Source organism: Cucumis melo, chromosome 12, assembly GCF_025177605.1.
Source record: "Cucumis melo cultivar AY chromosome 12, USDA_Cmelo_AY_1.0, whole genome shotgun sequence".
NCBI classification, from domain to species: domain Eukaryota; kingdom Viridiplantae; phylum Streptophyta; class Magnoliopsida; order Cucurbitales; family Cucurbitaceae; genus Cucumis; species Cucumis melo.
The window spans coordinates 6,269,060-6,287,793 of NC_066868.1; the positions used below are offsets into that span (position 1 = coordinate 6,269,060).

Below are 18,734 nucleotides of genomic sequence, written 5' to 3' on the forward strand. Positions count from 1 at the left end.
ACAAATTTTTTTATTTTTTTGTTTGTGTCCCAAATCTGTTGTTTATAATATGATTCATACTCGACATATACTATGTTTGAGAAATCTTAAATCTATTAGTTATTATAAAGTTTAGTTAGTTAAACAACCTTGATTATGATTCAATTACACTATTTAGGAAATTGTTTTTATTCTTGGTTTTGTAACAAATCCATCTTAATGTTAAATTTTTTTTTTTATTATTATTGAAAAAGTATATGATTAAATGAGCAACTAAATATTAATATTTGAATATGCGATCATGATATATAACGAATAGTTTATCACATTATTTAAAAGCATAAATTACAATATAATTGTGTCACCAACATATGCTATACATTTCGTCAAATACGGTGGATCTAATATGGAAAGAATAATATTGTCGTAGTATGTACAAATAAATTGTAACTCTATAGAAAATCAATGCAATCAAACCTGGCCGATTTAACCAATAAATCGATTTTGTTAAATTATGGAAAAAAGAGAAATAAACAATAAAGAAAATGGAACAAATTAAATATATTCAAATTTATATTTTCCTTGTATTTTACAAACAAATATTTTAAAGTAGGTTAAACAAATATTTTCAAGTAGGTTCATGAAATATATTTATTTACTAACCATAATTTGTAAAGAGCTCAATGAAATATTTTGGATTAAATCGAATTTATTAATTTTTTGTTAATAAATAAATAATTTTGGAGATTATGAAAACAAATCAAGACTAATAAAATATTTTCCTATATCAAACTAAATGGTTGTTAGGAAAAAATATCAAAAATAATAAAATTCCAATTTCAAATTTCAAATTTGCATATTTCTCTCAAATTTGTTATAAAAAAATTGATTAATAAATTTTAAATTCTAATTGTTATTAAAAAATTGTATTATGTATTATTTAATAAATTTTTGATAAATATTTTGGAATGTAAATTGTTAAAATTTAAATTATAACAATTTGAATTTTAAATTTTAAATTTAATTTGTTATTAAGAATTTATCTTTGCCATTATTTTACGGATATTTTGTTAGTTTTGAATTCCAATTGACGATTTTAGGGGATTATATAAAATCTAAATTCAAATTGTTATTAAAAGTATGTATAATGTATTATTTAATAAAGTTTTGATATATATTATAAAATATAAAGAATTTGATCCTATTGAATTTATATTTGCCATTATTTTAGGGGTATTATCTAAAATTTAAATTCTAATCGTTATTAAACATATATATTATGAATTATAGAAACAAATTGGTAATTAATTGATTTAAATCCTAAGAATGCAAAAATCTTATAGAAACTACATTAATATTTTTAGAGAATATTGATGCAATCTTCTCCAGCAAGAAAATATCATGTTTAGCTAAGATTTACCAAAAATGAAGGTTGTTTACGGAAGATACATTGTATTCGTGATCTGTGAAATTCTACCTCATTTTTTGACCTATCCAAAAACACTATTTGTAAGAAATGAATTGTTCTATATAAAGGGATATAATCGGATATAAAAAAGTCAAGAAAATCTACAGCCAATGGTTTTGCTAAATCAAAAGATTTTTGGGATTTGTTATTTTTCAATTTGTTATTTCCACGATTATCTCATTACTATAGGGCTAAGCATCCACTTAAAGCTCACTAGAGTTAGTGAAATTATTAAAAAAAGTTAGACTATTCCACTAACTTTAGTCAAAGGGTAAAATGGTCATTTCACAAATTTAATCAAAGTTAAACTTTGATTTTTCAAACCAAAAGTCAACATTTTGACATTTTACCATATTTTCCTTCTTGACTAATTTTGAACTCCTAAACATGAATCCACATTCATTCTTTTCTAGAATTTAAATGATCACTTTTGAATATAGAGCGAGTTAAAATTTGCTTTTTCAAAATCAAAAGTTAACAGTTTGACTTTTTTCAACTTTGACCCTTTCCATGATTTTTGAGTTTTCAAATATGAATCTGTATTCATATTCTCTTGATATTCAAATTATATTTAAATATAAAACTCTATCTCTTAACTAATAACCAACAACAATATCATATATACTTATCGATTTCGCTCTCCTTTCTTAATTTTCAAACAATTCAAATTAATCTAACATACTATTCTAAGTTTATTCCATAAGAGCTAGGAGAGGAAGCTAATGGACTTACAGATAATGGGCTCCAAAGATCCGAGATTAACTAGCTAAACACTTTGAATTGAGCTAATCAACATTCGTTAACTAATTCCACTAAAGTCCCATAGTTGCTCCCCTTGCTATAGATATAATTGTGCCCACCTTATATAAACATGATTAATAAATCAATCCTCACCAATTGTTTGTGATATCGATTGGGTTAAAATATTGTTTTATCCCCCGAGAGCACATCTTGTACTTTAAGTCCCACCAATACTCTAATGAACAATTCGTTTAAGATCCAACCTATAAACCAAATCCCTCTCATTGGCCTGAGAGGGGTGAGCCCCTTGTTCAAGACTTGGATTCAACACTTGAGGGAACAACCTATCTATTGATCCTATAAAGAGTAGGAGTGAATTCCATCTTGCACCCTATGTCCCTAATTATCCACCCGATCTTTCCTTGAAATGAGAGGTTTATTGAGCCAACACTAATGAGCTGTCCTAACCTATGCAGATTTAAGAATAATCTCGTGTGAACGGGAGTTCATAGTTAGCTTAGAATTAATATTAAACTACCTAGGTCATCAATAGAAAGAAATAGCCTGTTTTAAACAATAAACGACGTTATAATGTAAAACTCTCTATTTCATGGTTCGGTCTTATGTAAACTCTTTACATAGTATGCCCCCACTTACATGACTTTAAATCAACGAATTTAGGATCACATCGTTTGTGCTAACTACAAAGCGGGCCACATCCATAGTGTTCCAGAAAATAAGGTATCCAACCTTATTCATATACTTTAGATCGTTTGGGCTATATACTTAAACTTGACCCATGTTTATGTATATACCATAAAGTTCAAGTTTTACCCAAGATGGTTTTGGGACCTTAGTTTATTAGATTCAAGAATAAAGAACTTTTACTTATAATTCTTCAATAACCACTTTATTGAAAAACAAAATATATAAAATTACAAACTAGGAATTGTAGGACATAAAACCCAACAGATATAATATAAAGATATTCTATCTCATTTTTCTATCAATCTCAATAAGATAGTTTGTGCTACTTTTTGTTCTTTTATCTTTTCTTTCTTTTTATTTTGCTTGTTATGTTGGTATTTCTTTTCTTTTTGGCTTACTCTAAGGGATGTAATTTTGAGCTTGGGGGTGTTCTTCTTTGGCGTTTGTTACCTTGTTGTGCATTCTACTTTGTGTCTTGGTCCTAAGTTATGGCGTCTCCTCCTTCTTGTTGTTGTCTAATATATATTCTTTTAAAAAATTAAAACTAACAAAGTCAATTCAATTTTTTTTTTTTTTGGAATAATTGTAACGTCTGGAGTTTATGAGAGAAACATGAATGAACTGGTATCCATTTGAATGAGAGGGATCCTATGGACATGAATGTAAGGTTAAGAAAAGCTTAAAATAGTTGAAAATTACTACCAATACCAACAAGGCACACTTTTCTTTTTCGGTGGTTCAATCATAGAAACTCCAAACTTACACTACAAGAAAATGGAGAATTCCCGACGCCGAAAATCACGTCGGCATAAAGAACGTCGGGAATAAGGGCTTTCCCGACGCCATCAACCACGCGTCGGGAGATGCGTCGGGGAAAACAATCTTTCCCGACGCACCACGAAGGCGTCGGCAAGAATACGTCGGGAAAAGGGGCTTTTCCCGACGCCGTGCACAGTGCGTCGGGAGCGGCGTCGGGAATAGGGGTTTTTCCCAACGCCGCGTGAAACGTCGGGAAAAGGGGTTTAATGAGCGTCGGGAATTCCCCTTTTCCCGACGCATTTTGGGGGATTTCCCGACGCCTCGTGACTGCGTCGGGAAATCCCCTTTAAATTCATTTCAGTTCTGTATTCACAGAACCGAAGCCGAGAGGAGAGGAGAAAAAGAAAGGAGAAGAAGAAGAAGTCGCCGCAGCCGTTGTTTCCTTTCGTTCCGCCGCCGTCCGCCGCCGTCCGTCGCCGACCGCCCTCGCCGTTGTTCCTCGTCGCCGTCTGCCACTTTAGGTAAGTGAAATATGTAAATTTATTTAGTTTAAGTTTATGTTTTAGGGTTTTTTTTGATAAAAATTAGTTTAGGGTTATTTTTTATGAAAATTAGTTTAGGATTTTTCTTTTGGAATAGATTTTTGTTTGTTAAATGTATTTTTGTATAGAGTGTGTGTAATTTGTAGTTGAATTGAAATTTGAAATTTGAATGGTTTAGGATTTTTGTTTTAGAAAATTGAATAAAATTGAATGGGGGTCGAATTGGGGGAGGGGTTTATTGTTAAATTGAAAATTGAATTGGGAGGGGGGTTTATATTTGAATTGAAAATTGAAAATTGAAAAATGAAATTGGTGGGGGGGGGGGGGGAGGGGAATTTACAGTTGAATGGAAAATTGAAATTGGAGAGGGGGGGGGGGGAGTGGAGTTAATAGTTAAATTTAAAATTGAATTGGAGGGAGGGGGTTTAAGTTAAATTGAAAATTGAGATGGGGGGGGGGGGGGGGGGGAATTTATAGTTGAATGAAAAATTGAAATTGGAGGGGGGGGGGGGGAGTTAATAGTTAAATTGAATTGGGAATGTAATATGTGTGTTAAGATTTGTTTTTGCTATCCTGCAGTTATGGTAGCTTTTTTGTTCTGAATTTGTTTATGTTTGGGATGGCTATCCTGCAGTTATGGTAGCCTTTTTTGTTTTGAATTTGTTTATGTTTGGGATGGCTATCCTGCAGTTATGGTAGCCTTTTTTGTTTTGAATTTGCTGGTATCAAGGGGTGGTAGTTAGGATAGCTTGAAGTATTTTGTTGTTAATAATTAGGTTGTGTTGGCTATCCTGCAGTTATGGTAGCCTTTGTAGTTTGGAGGGGTTTGTAGGATGTGAAGATATTTTGAAGTATTGTGTTGTTAATAATTAGGTTGTGTTGGCTATCCTGCAGTTATGGATAAGGGTTGGATGAAACTTAGAAATAAGTTATCCCTTGAGTATAGACATGGAGTGACCCAATTTTTAGAATTTGCCAAATTTCACGTTGATGCTTACGGACGATTGAGGTGTCCATGCAAGAGATGTTTGAATTTAAATTGGAGCTCATTAGAGGGTGTGGAAAGACATCTGCTGACTATAGGAATATCCCCCTACTACACAGAATGGGTGTATCATGGAGAGTCATTAAGCTATAGAGGTACAGAAAACTTTGAGGAAGGAACTAGTAGTAATCCTTTTAATGAAGGAACTAGTAGTACACAATTTAATGAAGAAGGTGATATCTTTGGTATGCTAAATGATTTACAAGCCCCTATTGAACATGAAGAGGAAATAGAGGAATTTCGTTTGGAAGATGAAATGGCGATGAATGTTGGGGTAAATATAGATGAAGATACAACAAATAATATATTTCAGGACTTATTGAATCAAGCACGTAATGAGTTGTACCCCGGTTGTTCTGAATTTTCGTCGTTGAATTTTTTGGTTAAGTTGATGCATGTGAAAGTTATAAATGGTTGGAGTAACAAGTCGTTCGACATGTTGTTAGAACTTTTAAGAGCAGCGTTTCCAATGTGTAATAGTACTATTCCTAGTTCATTTTATGAAGCAAAACGAAAACTTCGTGACTTGGGCTTGGGATACGAGACTATTCACGCGTGCAAGTATGATTGTGTATTGTATTGGAAAGAGTTTGCTGATTTGCAACATTGTCCTACATGTGGCGAGGCTAGGTACAAGGTTAATCATAATAGAGGGAAAAAAATTCTGCATAAGGTATTGCGCCACTTTCCTTTAGTACCTAGATTACAGCGCTTGTTTGTATCGCAGGAAGGGCCTGCTGACATGAGATGGCATAGGGACAAACGTGTTGAAACAGATGATGTCTTGAGACATCCAGCTGATGCAGAGGGGTGGAAGCACTTTGATTCTGAATTTCCCGATTTTGCTTCTAATCCACGAAACGTGCGTTTGGGCTTGGCTTCAGATGGGTTTAACCCATTTGGTCAAATGAGTACCTCGTACAGTATGTGGCCTGTTGTGTTACTTCCTTACAATTTGCCACCATGGAAATGCATGAAAGAGACAAATTTCTTTATGTCATTGCTCATACCCGGTCCTAAATCTCCTGGTAGGGAAATTGATGTGTATCTCCAACCATTGATTGAGGAATTGAAAGACTTATGGACTTTTGGGGTGCGTACGTATGACTCTCTTACAGGTCAGTTCTTTCAGCTATACGCAGCCTTGTTGTGGACGATTAATGACTTCCCGGCGTATGGTGACCTATCAGGGTGGAGTACGAAGGGGTATTAGGCATGTCCTATATGCATGAGTGATAGATCGTCCTTCGGGATACGAGGTAGAATATCTTTCATGGGACATAGACGCTATCTTCCACAGAATCACGTGTGGCGTAGAAGTAGGCTACACGATGGAAAGGTAGAGCGTAAGGCTCCTCCTGTGGTGATGAATGGGCATGAAATATTAGAACAACTAGATCAGTTGGAATTTCCAGTTATGAGTAAACATCCTTCAATACAGGATAAGAAAAGAAAGAGAGCTCTTAATTGGAGGAAGAAAAGTATTTTTTTCAATCTTCCTTATTGGTTGAGACTTTTGTTACGTCACAAACTTGATGTAATGCACATTGAGAAGAATGTTTGTGACAATTTGATTGGTACGTTATTGAACATCAAAGGGAAAACGAAGGATACCACGAATGCTAGGTTGGACTTACAAGATCTGAAGATAAGAAAGGATTTACATCTTGTAGAAGTGGGTAACCGATTGGTGAAGCCACATGCGAGCTACACGTTGACTACCAGTGAACGAGTAGAGTTTTGTAAGTTTCTGAAATCAGTTAAGTTTCCCGATGGATTTGTTTCCAATATATCGAGATGTGTGCATGAAAGAGAGGGGAAAATATCAGGACTAAAAACGCATGATTGTCATGTTTTATTACATCGACTGCTACCAATTGGTATTTGAGCATTCTTACCGAAGAACGTATACACTGCTATAACCGAATTATGTAATTTTTTCCGTGACTTGTGCGCCCGAACGATAAGAGTAAGTGATCTAGACAGATTGCAAGCAGATATCATAATCATACTTTGTAAGTTGGAAAGAATATTTCCACCTGCCTTTTTTAGCGTTATGGTGCACCTTGCCGTTCACTTACCATATGAAACGAAGATTACTGGTCCGGTTTCTTATAGTTGGATGTATCCGATTGAAAGGAGTCTACGAACGTTAAAGCAGTATGTTAGAAACAAAGCACGTCCTGAGGGGTCAATTGCAGAAGGCTATATCATGAATGAATCTAGTACCTTTTGTTCACGTTACCTACGTGGTATAGAGACTCGATTCACAAGAGATGAGCGAAATGATGATACCATTGTAGAGAACGAGGTAATTGGTGACTTTGAAATTTTCAAGCAGAAAGTACGACCCTTAGGTGCATCAAGTGTTCGTGCTATATCAGAGGAAGAGAAACGACTCTTCCATTGGTACATACTGAATAATGCTGACGAAATATCAGAGTATCGCAAGTAAGCATATTCATCATCTTTGTAATTTTTAAATATTTGTTATATATTGTTCTTACAGAAATTAAACTCATCTCTATTAGGAAACATTTGAGGCTCCAACGTCGACATGCTCAAACTTCTATGGATTTGTATAAAATACATGAACGAGCATTCCCTGAATGGTTTCGAGCACAGGTGTTAGAACTGCGTCAGTCTGCAAACCTATCTGATGATTTCTTCTCACTAGCGATGGGACCATCCTTTGACGTTCGTTGTTACAATGGATGCATCGTTGGTGGTGTAAGATTTCACACTATTGAACTTGATTCTCGACGTACTACTCAAAATAGTGGAATAATGGTCATTGGTGAAAGCGATGCAAGTGGAACTGGAGACAATAATTTCTACGGTGTTCTGGACGAAGTGTTGCACGTACAATATCCGTTGGGAAGAAATGTATGGCTATTTAAGTGTCGGTGGTATGACACGGACGTAAACAAAAGTCAAAGAACGACACACATTGAAGTAGGGTACAAATCTCTCAACACATCCCGATTTTGGTACGCGGAGGAACCTGTAATTCTTGCAACTCAAGCACATCAAGTTTTTTATGTAGATGATCCAAAAAATGGTATCAATTGGAAAGTTGTGCAAGTCATCCAAAATAAGCGTATTTGGGACGTGCCAGAAGTGGAGGATGTTCAGAATGACCATATTAATATAGTAGAAGTTGTTGTAAGCCACCAAGTGGATGACTACATCGAGGATGACACTCTATGCAGAAATGACGTTGATCCCACAATCGTTGAAAGACCGGTTGTGCGTCATGTCACTGACGACTTCATCGACGATGTGGATGAACACTTGTCACATGCAAGCGATGAGGAATTATAGTGACAAATTAAACCACGTATGCACATATTTATATCTAGTTTATATATTTTGATTCTAGCTATGTGTTTGTATTTGGTTATTGAATGTTTGTTTTTTATATGTCCATAGTCATTATGTCATATCGACGATCAAGTTTTATGGAGACGGACGATATGTTCCTCCAGTTTGAGGAGGATTTAGATAACATTGCGGGAGGGTCGTCATCTGTGGGCGACAATACGGGTGAGTCTAAGAATTTTATTCATTTTTAACTTACAAATATTTCATGTAGGGGTTCCTAACTTTATATCTTATTGTCTATTTATTGAGCAGGGTCTTCTTCTCAACAAACGACTCCGACTCCTAGGAGACGTGCGCAGTCTCGACTCTTGGAGTTAGAGCGCCACGTTGCAATAAATGGGCGCATTCCGATGACGATCGCCCCTGGAGCGGAGAAGCCTATTTCTTCACACGCCGTTCGCTTCAGCCAAGCGATAGGCGTGTGCGTGCGAAAGACATTTCCCGTCCGCTGTCTTAAGTGGACGGACGTTGGGAGAGAATACATTGAGGTCGTCAAGGGCGACCTCCAGGTAATTAAATGCACTACACATTTATATATGATTTCATTTGAAACATATCTAACTTTAACCAATCTAATGTGTTATGTTTGTAATGTGCAGCGATTCTTTGTGCTTGATTTCAATGATCAAGCAATGAACAGGTTTGTTGAGCATCAGATGCTCACGACCTTTAAAGAGTTCCGGGCCGACTGTCATAAACATTTCAAAAAGTACAGCGACCCGGAGGAGGCTCGTGCCAACCCACCAAACGCATTGGTTGGACGTGATGAGGATTGGTACTTCCTCTGCGACCATTATATCAGCCGTGCATTCCAGGTATTTGTCATGATTAATTATGATAACAAGTTTTTATATGTATAAGAAATAAACAATATAATTGTTTTAATGCAGGAGCAATCACGGACAAACAAGGCTGCTAGACAGAAGCAGCCTTACAATCATAGTAGCGGGTCCAAGTCGTTTCTACAACGACAGTATGAGCTCGCTGAAAGAAGAGGGCAGCCGGTCGATCGTGTGGAATTGTTCCGGGAAACACACGTTCGAGCTGGGACATTCGTGTCGCAGGCCGCCGAGGATGCGCATGTAAGTTATACCCTTATTAATTATCCACTTTTATTATATATTTTTGCGCGTTACCTAACATAATTTTTAAATTTGTTGCAGAATCAAATGCTGGAACTCCAATCCCAGCCTACCCCAGAGGGTAGTCAGCCACTCTCTGAGGATGAGATATGCGATCAGGTGTTGGGTAGACGACCAGGCTACTCAAAAGGCCTTGGTTGGGGACCCAAGCCGAAGGCCCGCAGAACGGCAAGTGCAAGCAGTTCGTCGACATCTTGTTCGCAGTCCACACAAAAAGAGATTGAATTACAAGCTAAACTTCATGAAGCTTTGGAACGGATTGAAGTACAAGATAGAAATCACCATGCATTAGCTTCACAAGTGGAAGCTATGAAAAAGATGATTGAAGACCTAACTCGTGCACAACAGGGACCACCACATGATCCCTAGCCCTGCGGTACGTCGTATATGTCTCTATTATTCTTAAGTTTTTGCAATATATGATTATGTATTAAACTTAGTTACTTTTATACCATTTTTAGGACCGAAGGTGTAGAATGACGCGCATACGCACCTCGTTGGGAGATTGGGTCTTATGTTTATGTTTTTTGTATATTGAGAACTATATTTTCTTGTAGTCAACTTATTCGTATTATTAATTTTAATTCTATTTTTTAATTTGTGTTTGTATATTTATTAATTTAATCCAAAACGTCGCCAAATTTTTTTGAGCAATCCGAACATCATTGTGAATGTTTGAGCAAAATATTATAAGGAAAAAAGTAAAAATAAAATATTTAAAAAAATATAAAAAAAATATTTCCCGACGTTCATTACGTCGGGAAAAAAAACGTCGGAAAATAGGCTTTCCCGACGCCGTGCGATGCGTCGGCATAGACGGCGTCGGGAATAAGGTTTTTCCGACGCCGTCGATGCCGACGCATCTCACGGCGTCGGGAAAGGCTTTCCCGACGCCGTACCAAATCGGCGTCGGGAAAGCCTCTAGCGACGCATTTCCCCCGACGTTCTTCCTGACGTCGTTTTGTACGTCGGGATATCCTTTCCCGACGTTCTTTGCATTTTCGCCGACGTATTTGTGCGTCGGGAGTACCCACGTCTCTTGTAGTGTTAAGTGTGCTTAGATTGGAAAAATTCTTTGTTGGGATGCATGTGAAGTGAGAATTAACAAAGCATGCTAAAAGGACCCGTGTTGGTTTGTGGAGACAACTTTCCCCCTAATAAACCTTTTAAGACAAGTAAGGATGATATTGTCAAGATGCAAGAGAATGCTAGGGTTGTCAGTTGCCGAATCCAGATTTTGAATCCTGGGCCCAAAACATTACAATAACAATCCAAATAAAAACAAAATCTAAAGAAGCAATTTCAATACTCAAATAAAAATAATGTGTTTATTGATCTAGATCAACATTTATCTAAGCTTTGATACAAATAATATGCAAAGTACTCTTAACGAATTAGAATCAAGAACCCTTTGAATACATGTGTAAACCCTAATTCTTAAATACTAAAAATCAATTTAATTCAACTCAGAATTGAGATAGACACAAATTTTCGTACGTTCAAAGTTTTTTAGATAAAGAACAACTATGTGGAATACCTTAAATATGTTTATGTATTTGTCATCTTTGTATTATTTATATTTTTGCCTCTAAGGTTTAGAGAAGTGTGCTATATAAACTCTCTAACCTTAGACACACCTATATTCTATATTTTTGTATATTTTTTCTAATAAAATTGTTGTAATTCCTCTACCTCATGGATGTAACTAACATATTGTTAGTGAATTTTGTAAATTTGTGTATAGATTTTCTGTTATTGTTACATGTTTTGTTTTTTCTTTCAATTCAATAACAAGTTCTTTGACTCAATATTTGAATATTTTATGAGAGTGGGGATGATCAATATCACTCTAATGTTATTGAACTGAACTTAGAATTTTAATTGTAATTAAGGAGTACTTATGAATAAACTTGAAAGATACACAGACTGATATTGATTCATCACAAATTGTTCAAAACAATTTGAAGACAACCACTTTAGATAGCTTTTCAATATGAAAACTTTAAGTCACATCAACACCCCAACTTAAGATATTATCTAAAAATATAAATTAGAAAGTACCAAAATTACATTAAAAAAATATTAAATGAAATATAAATAATAAGGTGATGTTTGTAGTGTTCAAATCATATATAATCATTTCCAAAAAGAATTATTGAAATAGAATAGAGAAATGTAAAACTGCTACTTTCTTAAGAAATTAATCGTACTATGAGTACAATAAGTAAGAGCAAACACTATTTAAACTATTAGTTTATATTTGCGTACAATCAATCTATTGAAACATCAAGTGCTAAGGTCAAGTTTTACTAAACTAATGAGTAGTATAATTAAATATAGACTTGAATTGAAAATATTATTAAATAGGTTTTTTTATCGTGTTTACCTTCCATTTCTCAATTAGTTAAATTGCAATATGGTTTATGATTACAATTAGAAAATGCAAGTAAACAATAAAAGAAGTAATAAACTAAAATCCATGCATTTTGTATATTATGATGGATGAATTACATTTAGCTTGAAAATGCATTAATGTGTGTGTGTATAGTTGGCATGACACTGACCCACCAACTTGCAATTGTGATGAGTTGAGCTGGTACCCAGAAAAATAAAGGTAATAAAAAATTGTCACACTTGAACCACTTGAAATAGGAAAACAATAAGAATAAATAAACAATAATAATAATTTAAAAGAAAATATCATACCATATAAATAGAGGATTTAATAAGAGTTTGACTATACATGATTTAAATTTATCCCACCAACTCCTTCGAAATATTATTAAATATATACGAAAATTTCATATTCTATTAATATCATATATAGTTAAACATCGCTAGACTTTTACCTATTAGAACTTTTTGACAAATAACGTATATTAAATCATATCAATTATTTTATAGGAAAGTGGATGGCTCCAAACTTATAAAAAGAGCTCACATCCTTTGTATTCTCTGGGGGTAAAAGGCGTAAGTAGTCAAAAGCTTTGAGAGGGTGTTCTTGTAATTGGGGCTCGGAGAGAGAAAACAATTCTTTATAATTGTAGCAATTTTTCACATATAAGATTTCTTTCTTGTCCGTGGTTTTTCTCCAAGTTAAGAGATTTTCAAGGGAATTCTTGTGTTTCTAGTTTTTATTGCTTTATTTAATTTCTCTGTTATTTATCTATTTATACATGCAGTAGAATTGAGAGGTTTTGTCTCAACACTATCAGTGTCTATCAATGCGTTAAATTTTTTAATATGGGTAATCCAAATGTCCTCTCTATAGAAATCTAGGTGCACGTGAAACAAATGGCCTCTAAAATGTTTTCATTAAGTTTTCAAACTTTTGATTATCGTTTTTGACAAATCATTACCAAAATTAGTCGTATTATAATATTAACATGTTACACTTATTGGGAACTAAATGAATGATTTGATAACACGACATAAGAAAATTAAACTAAACGGTGAGACAATATTAAAAAAAAAAAACAAGAGATTAAATCTCTTGTTTTCTAAACTTTCAAATGTTGTGAGTATAATTTTGATATTTGAACTTTCAATCAATTTAGCGTCAGACTAAGTTTGTCCAAGTACTTTTAGTAATTTAATTCAATACAAATTTCAAAGAGTGAACTTATGATTTTTTTAACAAAGAAACTGGTGGAAGTTGGACACTGCTTGACCGAAAGAAATATATATATATTAAGTATAGTTGAATCAGGTGGTGGATGAAATTGTTTTGTTTCCTTCTCTTAAAAGAATGTTTGCATGGATATAATTGAACATATGTGTGAATAAGCGGACAATAAATATCTCATAAGGAATTTGTTCGGATAAAATTGCAAAATTTGTCAAATATCAAAGGCATGCCTAAAACTAAAAGAAATAGGCCGACAGCTATACTTTTAGAGAAAGTACAAATCTTTATATTTAAGATCTAATTTCATTACTCATTTTTATCACATGTTTTATTCATATATTGCTATGGTCTTCCTTTATCTTCGTGATCTCATATGCATATCCTCTTCCTTTCATTTCTTTGTCACAAATATCCAATGATTTTAGCAAACAGGAGAAGGTGGCAATACTTTTTCTATTAGAAAATCGTTTTTTTTATTTTTAAAGAATAAGAATACATTTTTCGTCCTTTTGAGAAGGAAATTTGATGTAAAAAAATGTTCAACAAATCAAAAATTGAATCAAATCCAACCTCTGCTAAACAAAAAGAACTGTGTCCTGGGGCTAGTTTGTTGTCAAAGCATTCACACTTATCTCTTTGTTTTCTGATTATCTTAATACGATTGAAAATTGTATGATGTTTTTGCATATGATATGCCTTGTTTCATAGACTCATCATCTTTGTCACTCTTTAAATATTAAACAACTAGCTGGACAGCTACATCAAGAATCACTTAGGGTGCGTTTGGGGGAAGGGTTGATTTAGGGAAGGGTTAGTGTTAAGATAAAACTAGTGTTAAGTTAAACCTAGTTTTATCATAACCCTTGTTTGGGGGAAAGGTTTAAAAAGGTAGTTTTATGATAATATGTGTTTGGGGGAAGGGTTAGGTGGGAAGAGTTAATGGGGATTTTATGATAAAATGTGTTTGGGGGAAGGGTTAGGTGGGGAGGATTAATGGGGATTTTATGATAAGATGTGTTTGGGGGAAGGGTTAGGTGGGTAGTTTAATGGGGATTTTATGATAAAATGTGTTTGGGGAAAGGGTTAGGTGGGTAGTTTTATGGGAATTTTATGATAAAATGTGTTTGGGGGAAGGGTTAAGTGGGTAGGTTTATGTGGATTTTGTGATAAATTTTATTTGGGAAAATTGTTAAATGGGTTGGGTTAATTAATTTTTTATGTTGTATAATATTTTTAAATTCAATTGTAAATATCATAAAAAAATTATTGCATATTTTTTTACGAAATCCTCGAATCCGTATTATTCTCCTATTTTATTTGTTGTATGTGTAATGTTATTAAATTAATATATACAGTTGGCCAAATTAAAATTAATTTCTGAACATATTGTGATAAATTTATTACAATTAATTTCTTATAAAGATAAAAAAATTATTCAATATTTCTAATGGGCGATAGCGAAGTCATCCAATTTTAAACCTATATAAATAGTCGTTATAACGCTTTTCGAAAATTGTGACTAGTTTCTTTCATTTAAAATAAACATTAGGAATGAACAAAAGAAGTTCTTGACAATACAATTTCAGTTGAAGAAAGACCAGCGACATTTCTAAGTAAATGGCATAGAATTGCGAATGTTCGCCTATCCATCCGCGTGCTTTGCCGACACACAAGATCTGACTCGTGTATCATGCGAAAGTAAGCAAGCTCCCTAATTCTATGGCGTGTATCGGGCGGTATATGTGGGAGACGCTTATTGTTGTTCATTAATAGCTCCAACGTTAGTAAAATCTGACGTTGGGCCAACGTGAATGCAGTTAGAACTCCAATAAGTGTTTGTTCATCCATTACAATGTATGTAAAGTTCCCTAAAAACATGTACTATTTAAAATTAGTACAATATCGATATATTGTAAAAAGATATGTAAACTTAGTAATATCCCTATTTAGTAAAACTATAAACATAGAACAAAAAAATTAGATTATTTGAACAATTGAAATCCAAACAATAAAGAAGGTTATTTCAACAATTTTTACAATCTATTTTAGTTGTAAAATAAGTATTTTAAAAATAGAAATGAAATTTGTTGGAAAACAAAATTCAACGAAACATAAATAAGGTAAAAATAAAATAAAAAAATATGTGGTGAAAACATATTAATAACTTTGTGGTTAAAATACAATTTCATACAAATGTGTGAGAATAAAATAACTTTATAAAAAATTGAAGTTTCATTAGTTTGAAATTAAATATAAAAATTGGTATTAAAATGAGGCTTAAGAACATTAGAATCGAGAATGGGAAAAAAGTTTGAAAATCACCAACATTTTTTCTTTCTTTAACGTCACAATATGCTACATAACCTATTTTATTTTTTCTTTTTAGGAAAAAACGTATTTTCAATGTATATATTTTTTTTAACCTAATTATTTCACAATATGCTACATAACCTAATTATTTAGAATGTAGGAATTTTTTTATGACTTCTATATTCCTCATAATTACTAATCTCAACATTTGATCTTCAAATATAAATTAACAAAATACAAAATATTTTTTATCTCTATTTTCTCAACCTATGTCCATTTTATAGTTCTTACAAGTTTTGGCCACGAACTCTCAATTCTATATACAATAGTTTTTATTACACTTTTTAATTATTTGTTGGTAGAAAAATAAAAGTTATAATTTATGTTTAAAACGGTTTGGAATAAATTACGAAAAAAAATGTGATTAAACGTTGGAACGTGTGTACTAAATTTTGAAAGCTTCAAACACATTTGTACAAACTTTATTACTATATAGAAAAAAAAAATTGTTAAAAAACAGAAAATTAAAAGGATACATTATGTAACAAATTAACCCGAATGTTCTATATACAAAATGTTTATTATAAAATTATACAAAACCGGAAATAAACGAAAAAAAAATAAAATACATTATCAAAGCCTACAAACGGCTATTACAAGAGTACCTCTTCAAATAATTTCGAACTCCTTCGTCGCAACGTCCTACATAAGAAAAGAATATGATTATTATTTCTAATTAAAACACAATAGAAAACGTATGAAAAAAAATTAAATATACATACCTTTTTAGGACGAAAAATTTAACTCCAAATGAAGATTGAATCGGGAAACCGTAAAAACAAGATTGATTTTAATTTAGTAGCCTCAGAGTTTTGATTCCATTCCAAAAAAATGAATGGAATTCCATCATAGTTATAGGAAAATAAATAAAGGACAGAAATGTATAGAAAACATATAGCAAAAACCATAGACTAAAAAGACATGGAAGAGACAACGTACATGGTAACGGTAATGAATACAAAAGATAAGTTACAAGCACATAGAGGGTACAAAAGACACATGGTAACAGTAAAGAAGAAGAGAACTTACAGAATGTAACTTAAGACCACAGAGATGATACAAAGAGGAAGAAGAATGCAGTGAATGAAAAGAGGAAAGGTGCCAATATATAGGGGAAAGATGGGGCAAGTTGATAGGACTTGGAGGGAGGTCAACAAAAATATAAAGACCAACTGACATAAAGCATAGCATAGTCAAAGCCTATATACTGAAACCTATAACAGAAGCATACCCTACAAAAACATGGAAGAGACAACACTGGACAGAAAGGAAGAAGAGACAACACTGGACAGAAAGGAAGAAGAGACAACACTAGGCAGAAAGAATACAGAGAAGAGTAAAATAAATTTTGTAACAGAACAATTAAACAGAATAGAAGAGTGAAATTAATTTTGTAAGGAAATGTGAAGTCAAATCCATACACTAAAAAGACATGGAAGAGACAACAATAAAGCAATAAGACATGGCAAAATAATAGAAAGAATACATATACAGAACAATAGAAGAATTGAAAATTAATGTAACAAATTTGAAAATGAAACAATTGTACACAGAGAGGTAATACTAAAACAATTGTAAAAAAAAAAAACAACAATTGTAAGAGTATTACAGAAATTTGAACTCATCATGGCCGGACAAAACAATACAGAAGACATAGGTAACAACAATTGTAAGAGTATTACAACAATAGAGCTCAACAATTGTACAGAAATTTGAACTCATCATGAACTCAACAATTGTAAGAGTATTACAACAATAGAGCTAAACAATACAGAACAACACAGAAGACATAGGTAACAATACAGAACAACACAGAAGACATAGGTAACAATACAGAACACATAAGACATTGGTAAACAATAGAGAACAATTCAGCAGAAATTATAACTCATCATCGGCTTTAAAAAAAAGTGGATTGAGAACTCCAAACCTCCCTACTAAGCTCCAATGGGTACGTGAAGAATCTGTCCTATTGCCAATCGAAGGACCCGAGAGCATAAACGAACCACGGCGGCAAGAAGGTTTCAAGGAGCCAAAAGCCACGATTCCAAAAAGGAAATCGTGTTCGGAGCCAACGAATTCGTCGGCTTCAACGAACACAGAAGCCCTTTCGGAGTGAGAGAGACGGATGAGAGAGATTTAGAGAGAGATTCGGCGTAACGAAATCCGGTTTCATCGCGAAAACGCAAGGGCATAATGGTTTAATCGAGGGAGAAGACGAAACCATCGAATGGATTAAAGGATTTCCACGGAAAAAACCCTAATCGACCGGACAAAAGATTACGAACAGAAACCATACAAAACTTGAGGGAGAAGACGAAAGGAACGAGTGTATTAGAGGATGAAAGGAAGAAAACAAAAATCGACCGGACATTAGATGAACGAACAGAAACCCTAGAAGACATGAGGTAGAAGACGAAACAGTTCGTGGTTTCCATGCGGGAGATGACATAAACAAAGAAAAAGGAAAAAATATCGAGGAATTTGATGTTGAGAAGAAGATGAAATCGATTTCAACGAAAAATCGAAGACGGATTGCGCTGAAGGACGAAATGAAATCGGTTTGAGGATGAATCGAATCGAGGAATTTGATGTTGAGAAGAAGATGAAATCGATTTCAACGAAAAATCGAAGACGGATTGCGCTGAAGGACGAAATGAAATCGGTTTGAGGATGAATCGAAGACGGATTGCGCTGAAGGAGGAAACCGGATTCACGAACACGCGTTATCGCCGTTCGAAGGAAAAATGAAATCGTGTTAAGGAAACCCTAAAACTAGGGTTTCCTTAACATTGGGCCCAAACGGGGGTTAGGGTTGGGCTAACCCAACCCCACAGCCCAAACCCTAACCCCAAACACCCCCTTAAAGTTCATAAATGAGTGTTCATTCACAGATTTTCTCGCCTAAATCCATATCAAATAGATTATCTAAATACACACTAAGTACTAGTACACTTAATGGTAAGCT

The 18,734-nt window shown here is 33.8% G+C and overlaps 1 protein-coding gene and 1 long non-coding RNA gene across 2 annotated transcripts; both read left to right on the forward strand.

The window, feature by feature from the left end:
• The first annotated feature begins 4,051 nt into the window (after positions 1 to 4,051).
• Positions 4,052 to 10,365, forward strand: LOC127144237 (uncharacterized). Its single transcript, XM_051079927.1, has 7 exons — positions 4,052 to 4,176; positions 8,675 to 8,788; positions 8,879 to 9,135; positions 9,226 to 9,441; positions 9,517 to 9,708; positions 9,790 to 10,144; positions 10,230 to 10,365. The coding sequence occupies exons 2-6, from the start codon at positions 8,680 to 8,682 to the stop codon at positions 10,135 to 10,137; spliced, it is 1,122 nt and encodes a 373-aa protein (XP_050935884.1). The 5' UTR covers positions 4,052 to 4,176; positions 8,675 to 8,679; the 3' UTR covers positions 10,138 to 10,144; positions 10,230 to 10,365.
• A 3,971-nt stretch (positions 10,366 to 14,336) lies between these two features.
• LOC127144367 (uncharacterized) lies at positions 14,337 to 14,682 on the forward strand. Its single transcript, XR_007816029.1, has 2 exons — positions 14,337 to 14,376; positions 14,484 to 14,682. It is a non-coding gene; the product is annotated as an uncharacterized LOC127144367 (long non-coding RNA).
• Positions 14,683 to 18,734: the final 4,052 nt, after the last annotated feature.

Bases quoted from the DNA above. Each gene is read 5' to 3' on its own strand.
- LOC127144237 (XM_051079927.1), top strand. From the start codon at position 8,680: ATGTCATATCGACGATCAAGTTTTATGGAGACGGACGATATGTTCCTC. The intron at 8,789-8,878 runs GTGAGTCTAAGA...TTTATTGAGCAG, and splicing joins ATCTGTGGGCGACAATACGG to GGTCTTCTTCTCAACAAACG. The intron at 9,136-9,225 runs GTAATTAAATGC...TGTAATGTGCAG, and splicing joins TCGTCAAGGGCGACCTCCAG to CGATTCTTTGTGCTTGATTT.